The sequence below is a fragment of the Siniperca chuatsi genome, linkage group LG17, assembly GCF_020085105.1.
Source record: "Siniperca chuatsi isolate FFG_IHB_CAS linkage group LG17, ASM2008510v1, whole genome shotgun sequence".
NCBI classification, from domain to species: domain Eukaryota; kingdom Metazoa; phylum Chordata; class Actinopteri; order Centrarchiformes; family Sinipercidae; genus Siniperca; species Siniperca chuatsi.
In genome coordinates, this window is record NC_058058.1 from 21,326,133 (window position 1) to 21,338,862 (window position 12,730).

Consider the following 12,730-nt stretch of genomic DNA (forward strand, 5'->3'; position numbering starts at 1 on the left):
AAAGATAAGACAGCAAAGTACATTAAAACTATTATATAAACTTTATATTGTTTAAACATATATTGGTGAGGGACAAGCAACAAAAACGGAAAAGTCATTTGGCTTAAGGTCTTGCTGCAAAAGATGTTTATCACCGTACATCAGTTTCAGAGAATGTGTACAATACAATAACTGGGCCCTAATTACCATTTTAGACAAAGCAGTAACATTGTGTACAGGTTAATACATAAAAAAATCTAACAATATTACTTCCCAAAGCCCCCACTTATGAATTTCTCACAGAACTGGCAGTCTTACAAATGACATGTTCCTCAAACTGTTGTTAACTGGTAAACCTTTTCTATGAAAAATGACTTGCTTCAGGTGATGCATTTCACAGCTTAGAATTAAATCATATTTAGGATTAAAAATATTTTTAAAAACATACTTCTATTGATGTTTTATAAAAAAATCTCCTTGTTTGTTGTATTTTGCCAGCTATAAGGATGAAAAAACACATTGTCACTGAACTATACTGAGATCACCACTACTGGTATTGAGCATCCAACAGAATAAGTGACAACCTTTACACTTCACTAGTGTGCCAGATAACAAACATGTAAGACACTCAACCAAAGGTATGTATTCAGCATCAATAAACAAACAGAAAAATCGTTTCAGTCATTGTCGTCAAACTTGATCTTCTTCCCCTGGAAGGCCAGGATTTGCCCTTGCTGCTCCTTCCTTTTCTTACTGGCCTCCCAGGATGGATGCAGTGCCTGCTGTGGTGCTTGATGGGAAAATGCACCTCCACCCCTGTGATCCTTTTGCCTAAAAGCATCACCTCTGCCTCGCCCCCTCCCTCTACCGGAGGGAAAGCCCTTCTCTGCCAACTCAGGATGTCTGCCCTCAGGGCGGGGCTTGCTGTACTTGGACCCTGGCTTTCTTTCTGTGTCTGTCTCCTGATTTTGGAACTTGGATTGTTTACTGAAATCTCTATTTAGACCTCTGCCGCCCTTTGGTTTCCCTTGGCCCCTAAATGTATCCCCACCTCTCCCTCTGCCTGCACCTCTGCCCCCACCAGGCTTAGACGCAGATAGGGAAGAACAAAAAACAGACTGCAGCGAGCTCCCTTTAGACTTCAGTCTGGACTCAAGCTCATCAAGTCTACTCTGGACCTGGTCTGTTGGGTCTGCTTTCACTTCATGCCCCTTCCCGACGCTCTCCCCTTCTTTGCTTTTCTGCTTCTTCTTCTTGAATTTGCTCACTCTTCCAACAAAGAAGTCGTCATCGTCGCTCTCCTCAGACTGGGAGGACTGCTTGTGGAAACGCTCCTCTGTGCTGTCATCAAAGTACTCTTTCTCTTCATCATCCGACAGCTCTAAATCACTCTCTTCCTCATCTTTCTTTTTCTGAAGCACTTCAGGTGCAGACGTATGATCGGGTCTCTTTTCTGCATATTTACTTTGAGGTTTATTTTTCACAATGTCCTTTACTTCACTACTTTTTATTGATGCTGGTCTTTCATTCTGTGGCATTTCTTTCCTTCGAGCGTCAGCATTATCAGCTGAATGAGTTGCTTTCCCTGGTTCTTTTCCAGGTTTAGCAACAGATGCGTCTTTAGTGTCTTTCAGGATACCATCTCTTTCCTCATTGTCTATGATTTCCTTTTGCTCCACTTTAATGTCCTCCTCTTCTTTCTTACTCTGTCTTTCTCCCTTTTTGTCTGGCGACTGTGGAGTCACCTTTCCAGCTTTATTTTGCACCTTTTCATTCCCTCCCTGCTGTCCACCCTTCATCCGCTCCTGTTTGAAGGCGTTCACAGCAGCTTTGATATCCTTAATCTTCTTGTTGAACTGAGGGTGGGTGGCGATGCGCGCTACGGCCCGGTCGGAAATAGTAGACTTTGGGTTTTTACACTCCTGTTCAAAGTTGAGATTCTTCTGCAAGGCTGTCTTGGTCACCTGGCAACAGGGAAAATAGTTTATCCAATTAGACATTTCACCCAGTGTCTAACCATTTTGCAAAAGCATCATCAATTTTGTACTTAAAATATTGAGGAATAATGTTTTCCAAAAATAATGAATAAACAGAAGTTATTAGAAAACCCACCAGGTCTGGTAAGAGGACCTTCATGGCGTGGATCTCCTCCAGTAGTCTGGCAGCTCTCCTCTGATTCCTCTCTTTTTCTGTCTCTGTCCCCTTCTTCTTCTTCAGACCGCCAATCTGTCGTGTCAGCTTCCTGATGATCAACGCCCTCACCCTCTTCACCTCCTTCCTCATCTTCACCACCTCATTGTTGAGGTTCAGGCCCTCAGCCTGCTTTTTCTCTCTGGGTTGAATAGGCAATGGAATATTTTTCTCAATTTTATCTGCAGCCTGTGGCATTGCTTTTTCTTCCTTTTCCTTATCACCTCTATCTTCCTGTTCTTCATCATCTCCATCTTCCTCATCTCCAGCATCAGCTTCTCCTTCTTCCTCTTCTTCCTCCTTCTCTTTTACCTCAGCAGATGGTTCCATTTTTTCTACCTTGTCCTTGGTATACATCACCTGTTGAAACATAAACTCATCATAGATCGGTAACTGGATGTAATCCACTTGTTCTCACTGGCAATAACATTATTTAACATAAAATAGTAAAAACAACTATGACAACTAAACAACTATAACATTATGATGTATAGGTCAAACTTAGATCCATACTACTGTATTTTCATATTTCATCTTTCATGGCTTTTCATAACTGCAGACGTGGGTCCCGCTGCATTTTCCCATCCCAAACTCTCCAAAAGACATTAGTATTACACTACGGACCGCTTTATCGAAACAATATGAAACTGTATAAAGTGATATCGCAGCTGAATAGATTTGAGACAAAATACATTTCTGTCGAGGGAGCAAAACTGTGATTAAATGCCTGAACAAGATTGTCAAACAAACGTGGTTGAGTCAGCATGGAGAAGTTTTACCATGTAACGTCATATGAGTATAGGCTTATTTACGTACCCGTAGCGTTTACATAACAAACTTTACATTACAACGCATAAAGTAAAATAAGAGCTCTGTAACACGCTATTATCACACTTACCGTTCAGAAATGAATATTAAATAATTAAAATTGAGAGAACCGTCTCAACTCGCAGGGAGCAGCCATGTTTTCTACGCCTCCGATGGCGGCATGACGTCAAACGTTAGCAAGAGGACGCAGCGTGTCGTGAAAAGGGGAGGGCCTTCCGCGGACTGTTTTTATTTATTTCTTTGTTTCATGTGCATAAAACAACAACAATGGTGGATAATTGAAGAAGTGTGAATATTAGGATGAGCGAATGACATTTCCAGTTCCAGTTACCAGACCGATATCACAAGTGAATCAACAGGGGGAGGATGAAGCGGCGCAATGCGGACTGCAGCAAACTCCGACGGCCGTTAAAACGGAACCGAATCACCGAGGGTATATATAGCAGGTACAAAAAACGGACTGGAGGGTCGTTATTGTATAACAATGGCGCCTCTGTGCATATGTCAAGACAGGGCTGCCAGCCTCTGCTGCATTCATATTTAAGCATGCTTTGGTTATTAGCTAGAGAAGGAGCTAACATGCCCGTGTATTGTCAGAATTATAGGCCTAACGTTAACGTTACATGTGTGGCATCTCGTTCATTATTTGTCCCTGGCTAGGTAACGTAACGCTATAACGTTATTAGTTAAATTCAAATTCTGGCTAAATTAAAATGAAATGTGGCGGCGAGACTCTGTGGACATTAAGCATGAATTGTAACACATTCCGCTCCATGGAAACCTTTTCAGCTAAAACAAAGATAACATGAACTTGTGAGAATAATCATGCGCTAGCTTGAAATGTCAACAGCAATGTCAGAGGCGCTCGCTTTGATGTCCGGGGTGACGCCGCCGGCGGGGGTCTCACCTGTGCTTTGTCTGGCAAAGGTCTACCTTTTGAATACGCCAATGAAACAATAACCACCAAAGTAATCAGGTCTAAGTGGAACATGTAAAGCGCACATATTATTTAAGCAGATGTAATATCAATATAGCATGCATTTTCCTATTGATTGATTGATTGATTGATGGCAAGCCAGAAAAAGGAAACCAGCTGTGCTTTAACTAACATGTCCAGACATGACTCTGTATACATACTAGCTCTCTCTAGCTATCTCTCTCTACCCATCTCTCTCACCTATTTGGATGTCTCTCAACCATTATTCTATTATATCTATTTCAGTTTCACATTATAAGACTTTTTGGGAATATCTAGACTTGTATTCACGCTCACTGTTGCACTGTTCAATTGGCATTCATCTGCCCTCAAATCTAGTAGGATGTTGAGGTAACACTGTCTGCAATCACACTAGAGATGTCATTCTTATAAACACTAGACTGTTGTATAAACCCGATGTCCAAATGCTTGTCATGATACCATCTAAATCCATGGTAAACCTTGTTTAGTTTCCTCTCTCTGTCTCTTCCTTGTGTTGTTTTCCATCTTTATTTCTTTACCTTGTCTTCTCCCGCAGTACGTTCCTGTACCTGAAGTTCCTGGTGGTGTGGGTGTTAGTTCTGCTGGCCGACTTTGTGCTGGAGTTCAGGTTTGAGTACCTGTGGCCCTTCTGGCTTTTCATTCGAAGTGTCTACGACTCCTTTAGGTATCAGGGACTGGTAAGAGCTTGTTTGTATGACCCTGACCTCCCTTTCCACCTGACATTAACTTGCATGTTATTACCCAAGCTGGAGGTGGTCTAGAGCACATGTGGATAAATAAACAACAAAGATTAAATGCTGTGTTGGATAAAGGTAGCTAAGATCGCATCATACTTGTCAAACATGGTTGTGGTGGGTGGGGGAAGCAGCAAGACAAGGTTTTTTAAGTGTGTTCTACAGTACACATGTTAATGTGTAAGTGTAATGGGGTCATGCATGTGCGCACATGCCTCCATATTAATGCACATGTGTATATACATGTATTCTGCACAGGAACTACTGTATTTCTGCACAGTTGTTATGGCATATTTAATTGTCTGTGTCTTTCTCCTACACTTAGGCGTTCTCTGTCTTCTTCGTATGTGTGGCGTTTACGTCAGACATCATCTGCCTCCTCTTCATCCCCGTCCAGTGGCTGTTTTTCGCTGCCAGCACCTACGTATGGGTCCAGTATGTCTGGCACACAGGTTAGTCCAAGTTTTCTGTGGGCTCCTTTTAACTCTGCCAGCCAAACAGCCACTTTCACCTCAAAGACTCGGTGCACAAGAAATTCATAGCTGCCAATTTTCTTCAGTGCTAGACCCAAGAGGGCTGATTTATTTATTTATTTTGTTCTCGTCTCTAACTTTCACGCAGAGCGAGGAGTCTGTCTACCCACTGTATCGCTGTGGATCCTGTTTGTGTACATCGAAGCCGCCATACGGTTCAAAGATCTGAAGAACTTTCATGTAGACCTGTGTCGACCATTTGCTGCTCACTGGTAAACGTCATAGAGTCCTTTGCCCTATAATATAATTTAATTTTTTTGTAATCCCCATGATAAATTGTTTTTAAAAAAAGCATATATATATGGGTATTCTTGTATTAAAAGTTGACTCCGGTTGCTCTTCACCTCCCAGTATCGGCTATCCAGTGGTGACTCTGGGCTTCGGCTTTAAGAGCTACGTCAGCTACAAGATGCGACTGAGGAAACAGAAGGAAGTGCAGAAGGAGAATGAATTCTACATGCAGCTTCTACAGCAGGCTTTACCACCAGAGCAACAGATGCTGCAGAGACAGGAGAGGGAGGCAGAGGAGGGTGAGACACACTATACATGAAATACAAAACTTATTACAATACTTATTAACAAAGTAAAACACAATAGACTGAACAAGCAAAAATGGCACTGAACTATCAAAATTGTACTGTCAAGACACTCATGGGCAGGGAACAAGGATGAGAGGTGTGTCCACTGTCAGTATTATGGGATGTGAGTATTACCAGGTGCAGTAACATGCATGGAATTTGCATTTATTGAATTAACCAATTCAGTGGCCACATTTATCCAGGGCCATACAGTCTGTTTTCTCAACGTTCTCATGTCTGACATTGTGATACAGTAAAGACACTCAGTGGCCACTTTATTAGGTACACCTGTGAAATCTAAAGCAATAATAAAACAAAAAAACAAAGATAATAATGTTCAGTTTTGATTGACACTGTCAAGGTATTAAGAGGTATTAATTTAACTATATGTTTATCACTGAGGTTGTAGTTTGCAGTGGTGTTGAACTGGACTGTATCATATTCAGAGGTGTTTCTAATGTTTTGCCCTCCCCATTTACAAACACCACCACTAACTATGACCTAAATAATAAACATATTGTTGATTTAACACCTCTCGGAAAATGTAACAAAAAGCCTTGTAAAGGTAGAATATGTGGCAGAGCGCTTGTACTGGATAGCATTAGATTGTATACAGTAGGTGTACCTAATAAAGTAGCCAGGAAGGGTATATATTTGTGTAACTTTAATTTTTCCTTGTAAAATATATGCTATATCATAGCAAAGTTTTTCAATATGATTTATAATTTTAAGGGTGCTTTCACACCTGTAGTTCCGTTCATTTGGCACAGACCAAACAACAGACAGTTTTGGTGATGTCATCCTGCATTAACAGTGCGACATGGACCAGCATGGGAGAAAATCAAATTGCAGTGACTGACAGCAGGTCATGCTGCACTTCACTGAACCTTATGTGTTTATTATGCCTCCGCGCCAGCAATAGCCTTGGCCAGAGGCATTATGTTTTCAGGTTGTCTGTCCCATTCTCGTGAACGCGATATCTCAGTAACACCTTGATGGAATTTCTTCAAATTTGGCACAAACGTTCACTTGGACACGAGGATGAACTGATTTAGAATTTGGTGGTCAAAGGTCAAGGTCACTGTGACCTCATAAAACACGTTTTTGGCCATAACTCCATATTTCACAGTTGGTCAGACAATGAATAGGTGACACTTTTGACTCAAAAGTCATTGTGGCCTCAAAATAGGTTTTGAGCCATAATTTAAGAAGGGATGATTCCAGATTTGACACGCATGTTGACTGGGACAACACAATGAGTAAACAGTAACTAGCACAGTACGGGCTTTCCTCCATCTCGTCCACTCTGCCTTTCACATCCTCATTCTGAATTTTGAGCGTCACCGGAATCACGTGACTGCAAACAACGTAATGGAGCGCGCCTAGTTAATCGTGATTCTGTTAGTGAATGAGTTTCACCTACAGCTCAGAGCGGCTTCACATCCAAAAATGCCAGGAGAAAACAAAAGCACCACATTTTGTGTAGCTGTACTCTATAAGAATCCATCTTTACATAATCAAGTACATGTGTACCTGTTTGATCATTAATCTTTGATAATCCTTCATTAATCAGTTCAAAAATATATATATTCACTGGAATCATACATATGTATCATCAATATAGTGATAACTTCCATTTAGCCAAAAAATACACTTAATACTTTTTTTATTTCAATTCCTTCCAAGTATTCACTACATGTATTATGAGTTTGGACAGAAATGGATGTAAACTGCAACTTTACTGGTTGGCGGAGGAATACAACCGCGTGGCGGTAATTCTAGTTTATCTTCTCATGTCTCATGAAGAAATAATTGATTGTGAGCAATAATAATACAGACTGCAACTGAACCTCAAATATCAAACAGTGACGAACAGGTAGAAATGGGAGAAAAAAGAGGCGTCCTGGACTGTAATATTTAGGGTGGGATAGTTACTGTGCCCCCGCTCCATTGCACTACATTACATTGCGTAACTACTAAAATACAAGTACGACACAGGCTCAACACACACCTGTTTTAATGCCTTTTCACCCTTTTTACTGATGGATCAGAGAAAAAATCCCAGCACTCGTGATGACACGCACACGTTACCATGATTACCAGATGATATTGCATAAATATATACATTGCTTATACAGATCGCTTTCCTAAAAAGTTCACAATGAGCAGATGAATTTAATAGCAGTTTATCTTTTGAAATCATGCTTCTACTGTCACATAATCCCGTGGTTGGTCTGCTTTGCTTTCAAACAACAAACTAACGTGGATCCAGACCTAGACCTACCTTTTCAGGCGGTCTAGACCCGGATGTTTTGTCCGCATTAGAGTTTGACTGCCAGTTTTCACACCAGCCAAAACAATCTGAACCAAACGAGCAAATGCACTAGAGTTAATTTGATCGCACCAAACAGGTTAGGTGTGAAAGCACCCCAATCATTTTCTCTCTCTTGTCTATTTTGTAGTTAATAGAAAGCAGGAAAGTATTCCTGTAACAGCCTGCTGGCATGAGGCTGTTTCTGAATCTTTTTCAGGGATTTTCTCTATTTTCTATCAGTTGCAATCATTCAATCTGTTTATGGTCAAAGATGTTTCCACTTTGTTTTGGAATTTGGTTCTCTCTGTCCAGCATGTTTTCTAACGCTGCCTGCATTTGCTCTCTTCCAGCTGCTTTAGCTAAAGGGATCTCAGAGGTAGAACCCTCAGTAATATCCCAAAACGGAGCACCTCCTGGAAAGAAAAGTGCCCCAGTCCAGTTACCAGAACTGGAGTACCGGGAAAAAGGGAAGGACAGTACTGCAAAAGAGCGTGAGGGCAAAAAACAAAACACAATTGGAATCAATAACAACAGTATTATACACGCACTGGACTCCAAACTACAGGAGACAGAGTATATAGAAAACTACGTTGGGGCAAAGAGACTGAATAATGACCTGGCAGGAGAAAACACACACACCGATACCAACGCACACTCTATTTCTAAAGAGGAAATGGGGGGTACGGGGAAGAACTACAAAAATGCCAGCGGAGGTGGGGGTAACATCTCCAGCTCATCTCCACGGAATCACAGTTCTTCAAATGGCAGCGTGCCGCCAGGTTCCTCAACCAGTAAGAATGAGAAGAAGCAGAAGGGGGCAGGGAAGGGGCAGAAGGATCCAGTGGAGAACTGCATCCCCAACAACCAGCTGGGCAAGCCGGACGCTCTCGTACGGTAAGACACACACTGTCGTACTGTTTCAAATAACCATTCTTCCTCTTATTGTACATCTTGTTGCTGGTGTGTGAAGTTGTAAATGTATTTTATCATTTATGCTGATACATTGATTCACATCTAACATCAGTTTTATTGTGCCTTTTCTAATTGTTTCTATGCTGGACTAGTTACAGGAGACATGTTTGCCTATGTTGTTCTTGTGGTTTCCTTTGGCTTCCTTTTGACTGACTCGTGGCCCTTTTCTTTTTCTTCTCTGAAAGGCTGGAGCATGATGTGAAGCGTCTGAAGGCAGATCTTCAGGCCAACAGGCAGTTGGAGTCAGAGCTGCGGAGTCAGCTTTCCTCTCTGACCAGCCAGGACCGCAGCCTTCGCTCTGAGCTGGGCCAGCTCCGTCAGGACAATGAGCTGCTGCAGAACAAGTGGGTACATGTACAGTATACTCATAGAGTATGGTATACTCTCCTAAACTCTGACAACAATCATACTTCAGTTGTTACACAATAAATATCCTTTCCTTTACAGTATGTTGAGGTATGAAGCTGGTTAATTAAGGACTGTGTGGTGGTCTCTATAGGGTTTCAGTCACAAAACACATTTTTGTGAGTGTATCTTGTCTGGAAAAAAAACATGATCTCTGCAAATGCATTGAACTAGAACAGGTGGAGCATTTTATTTTACACTCGGCTGTATTTTCCTCGATATGCTAGCTTGAACTGGCTATTGCTGATGGCCAATTGTTAGATAGTCATTCAAATTTGAAATTATCGCAGTGATTGTAATTGAAATGAGAGTATTTGATTTATTTGCATATTGAATCCAAGGCATTTCTACTCATTTCTAGTATGGTCCTAGGATGGCCTTAAAGGGATCAGTCTGCTTCGACCGAAACGCTTGATTGGTTGAACAGTGTCTGAACCCACACACACACACACACACACAAACACACCTTTCCAATGTCAGAATTGGGAGGGGGGGCTGCGTCTGACAATTTCTGTAGCTTTCCAAAACTGAAAATGTGCCAAGCATGCCCACCTCACGCCGTGATTAGCCAGTTGTCTGGAGGTGAGAGAATAGACAGGGTTTTCTATTAAGCTCTCTTTTTTCATTCTTCACACAACTACGTTTGTCACAAGTACAACACTATGAATGCCTTTGAGGAAAGACTGCAGAGGTGTTCAGCACATATATGAACAAATCTTTAACACGATATCTTCAAACTCAACTGACTATACTGAATCACCTGACGTATCAGGTGTCACCAGTTGAGCTCCCCTCACTGGTGACTGTGGCGCTGCATTTAAACGGAGATGCGTTCACTGCGCTTAGAAAAAAGGTGAACAATCCACGTCGTCAGTGACTACTGAACTGAGCGAAGCGATTCGAATCAGCAAAGTAATTAGTAATTTGTACATCTAAAAGATTGTCCTAAAGTGTGCGTCATTATCGCATCTCGCCCCTCTCTGACAGCAGGACCATCCTGCCTTTGAGTACATTAGTACCTATATAAATGACATCGCTCAAACTACTACTGTATGTTTGAAGCATAGGGGATTTTAAAGGGCATTAGTATATGCTCTTTACTGACTAGTAGGTTGTGTAACAACAGAACCTGTCTCCTTCTCCAGAGGTCTAAGGGCTAAGCCTTGGTACACAAACATTGCTTTCTCCATTAGTGTCATGGTAATGGTCTGTTATCAGTGAACAAACTTGAAGGTTCAACCATTTAAATCTGAGGTGTATTTACAAAAATCAATGTAGGATTAGAGTTTGAGTTATAGTTGCCTCTAAAGGGGCAGAGAAAAAAGGTACTGTATCTGGATGCTTTTTAGTCAGAGAGAGAGAGGTTTTTTAAATATGAAGTCACATGATTTCAGTCACATCAACAAATAGAGTAGGCAGCATTTGACAGTACATAGGTAAATAATGTTTTATGACTACAACAACAGCCAGAAGGTTAGACAGAAACTGCAGCAGTGGGAGAGTTCGATGAATTACAAAAGCTTAATCTTGTCTAAGGAAACTGCCCAAATGCTCCACATTTCATCTCACACCCAGCGCAAAGTGTGTTCATCTTATGATCCAGCCAGGTTGATTATGTTCTTCTCCATACTTCAGGCTCCACAGTGCTGTCCAGGCCAAGCAGAAGGATAAGCAGACCATCTCCCAGCTGGAGAAGAGACTAAAGGCTGAGCAGGAGGCTCGCGCCCTAGCTGAGAAACAGCTGGCTGAGGAGAGGAAGAGGAAGAAGATAGAAGAGGCCACTGCTGCCAGAGCTGTAGCATTAGCTGCTGCCACCAGGTACTCATTAGCTTTGTGTATTTAGCACAGCTTTGTGTTATAAAAATGAACATGTAATCTTACCTCATTTAAAGCAAATAATTGAACAGATTGAATCAGTAAATATCAACACAGGAAGTTTAGTCTATGTTCCTTTTATCAGTTGACTCTTGGACATATTTGCTTTTTCCACTCTTAAAAGTGCTGTTTCCCTCTTCTGTCCGGCAGAGTGGAGTCGACTGACTCTCTGCGTGGTCGGATCAGAGAACTGGAGACAGAGTGTAAGAAGCTCAGCATGGACATGAAACTTAAAGAGGAGCAGATTAGGGATCTGGAGGGGAAGTGTCAGGTGAGAAGGAATAGCACAACTGATTTTCTGATCATTTCTGAAAATGCTTTGGGTTAGTGAATGTGTGTTTCCTAGGTCATTAAAGAGACTGTAAAATGCATGATCTAAATGCTGTGAATGTAACTGGGAATAAGCTATCATCTGCAGTTAACAAGCTGCTGCAGTACTTGAATTTCTAACAACAAAGATGATCACTTTACTAAAATGATATGCCATTTTAGTTTGAGTAATTGATGTAATTAAATAAATAGACGCCCTGTGCCTTTTGATTGCATCTGCCATTTAACTTTAGAAAAATAAGACCGTTTAGTTGCTTGTAATAATTTTTGATTAGTGTTAAATATACACAAGTGAAAAAAAAACATTGTAGTGTAACCATCTTCATCTCATTTCCAATTCAATTTCTCTTTCCTGTCCTGTCGCATACAGGAGCTGCGCAAGTATAAAGAGAACGAGAAGGACACAGAGGTGTTGATGTCAGCATTGTCAGCGATGCAGGAGAAGACCCAGCACCTGGAGAACAGCCTGAGTGCTGAGACCAGGATCAAACTGGACCTCTTCTCTGCACTGGGGGACGCCAAGAGGCAGCTGGAGATTGCACAAGGTAGCTGTTGACTGTGGGGATGCAGTGATTTACTGAAGTTACTACCGGCCACTGTTTTGTTGTCATTATCATTTTAGATGCTACAGTATCTGTCAATGGTGCAAAGCTCTTGAATGGAGCACTTGTCAAAACTCACCCCATAAATTATCGAAAAGACAGAAGATGAAAATTGACCCTTACATCTGTCTAAAAGTGCTCTCAATCAATAGTATGTAAATGTTTGGTTACGTGAAAAATGACCAGAGGGTTGTTGAAGAAGACACTGATTAGCAATAAATGATTAGCAATACATGAATATATTTAAGTAAAAATCCTCCATCCAAGGCAATAAGACAGTTTGCTGTTAAGCTTGATGCCAACATCATCTTCAAGTCATCAGAGAATGAAACCACATCAAACCATACCTAAATTTTACTATTTCTAAACTTGTACCCTGTTCTGGCTGCTCTCTGTGCCATGGCCCCATGG

The 12,730-nt window shown here is 41.4% G+C and overlaps 2 protein-coding genes across 3 annotated transcripts in view; one reads left to right on the forward strand and one right to left on the reverse strand.

The window, feature by feature from the left end:
- Positions 1 to 103: 103 nt before the first annotated feature.
- Positions 104 to 4,609, reverse strand: srfbp1 (serum response factor binding protein 1). 2 transcript variants are annotated; one of them, XM_044172499.1, is made up of 3 exons: positions 4,495 to 4,609; positions 2,092 to 2,529; positions 104 to 1,943 (listed from the first exon to the last, which is right to left on the reverse strand). In XM_044172499.1, exons 2-3 carry the CDS (start codon positions 2,524 to 2,526, stop codon positions 657 to 659), a joined length of 1,722 nt encoding a protein of 573 aa, XP_044028434.1. In that variant the 5' UTR covers positions 2,527 to 2,529; positions 4,495 to 4,609; the 3' UTR covers positions 104 to 656. The 2 variants fall into 2 exon arrangements, with proteins under 2 accessions (XP_044028434.1, XP_044028433.1); XM_044172498.1 differs by lacking the exon at positions 4,495 to 4,609 and adding an exon at positions 3,068 to 3,211.
- maco1a (macoilin 1a) overlaps positions 3,220 to 12,730 on the forward strand; it is a 12,268-nt gene continuing 2,757 nt past the window's right edge. Inside the window, exons 1-10 of the mRNA XM_044172497.1 lie at positions 3,220 to 3,443; positions 4,512 to 4,653; positions 5,036 to 5,162; positions 5,332 to 5,455; positions 5,595 to 5,773; positions 8,486 to 9,029; positions 9,293 to 9,451; positions 11,148 to 11,330; positions 11,538 to 11,658; positions 12,088 to 12,262. Coding sequence (XP_044028432.1) covers positions 3,364 to 3,443; positions 4,512 to 4,653; positions 5,036 to 5,162; positions 5,332 to 5,455; positions 5,595 to 5,773; positions 8,486 to 9,029; positions 9,293 to 9,451; positions 11,148 to 11,330; positions 11,538 to 11,658; positions 12,088 to 12,262 — 1,834 coding nt within the window. The 5' untranslated portion in view covers positions 3,220 to 3,363. The remainder of the gene's footprint in view (positions 3,444 to 4,511; positions 4,654 to 5,035; positions 5,163 to 5,331; positions 5,456 to 5,594; positions 5,774 to 8,485; positions 9,030 to 9,292; positions 9,452 to 11,147; positions 11,331 to 11,537; positions 11,659 to 12,087; positions 12,263 to 12,730) is intronic.

Coding starts and splice junctions, on each gene's coding strand:
- srfbp1 (XM_044172499.1), bottom strand. CDS start 2,526: ATGTATACCAAGGACAAGGTAGAAAAAATGGAACCATCTGCTGAGGTA. Junction 1,944..2,091: donor AGGTCCTCTTACCAGACCTG/GTGGGTTTTCTA, acceptor CCCTGTTGCCAG/GTGACCAAGACAGCCTTGCA.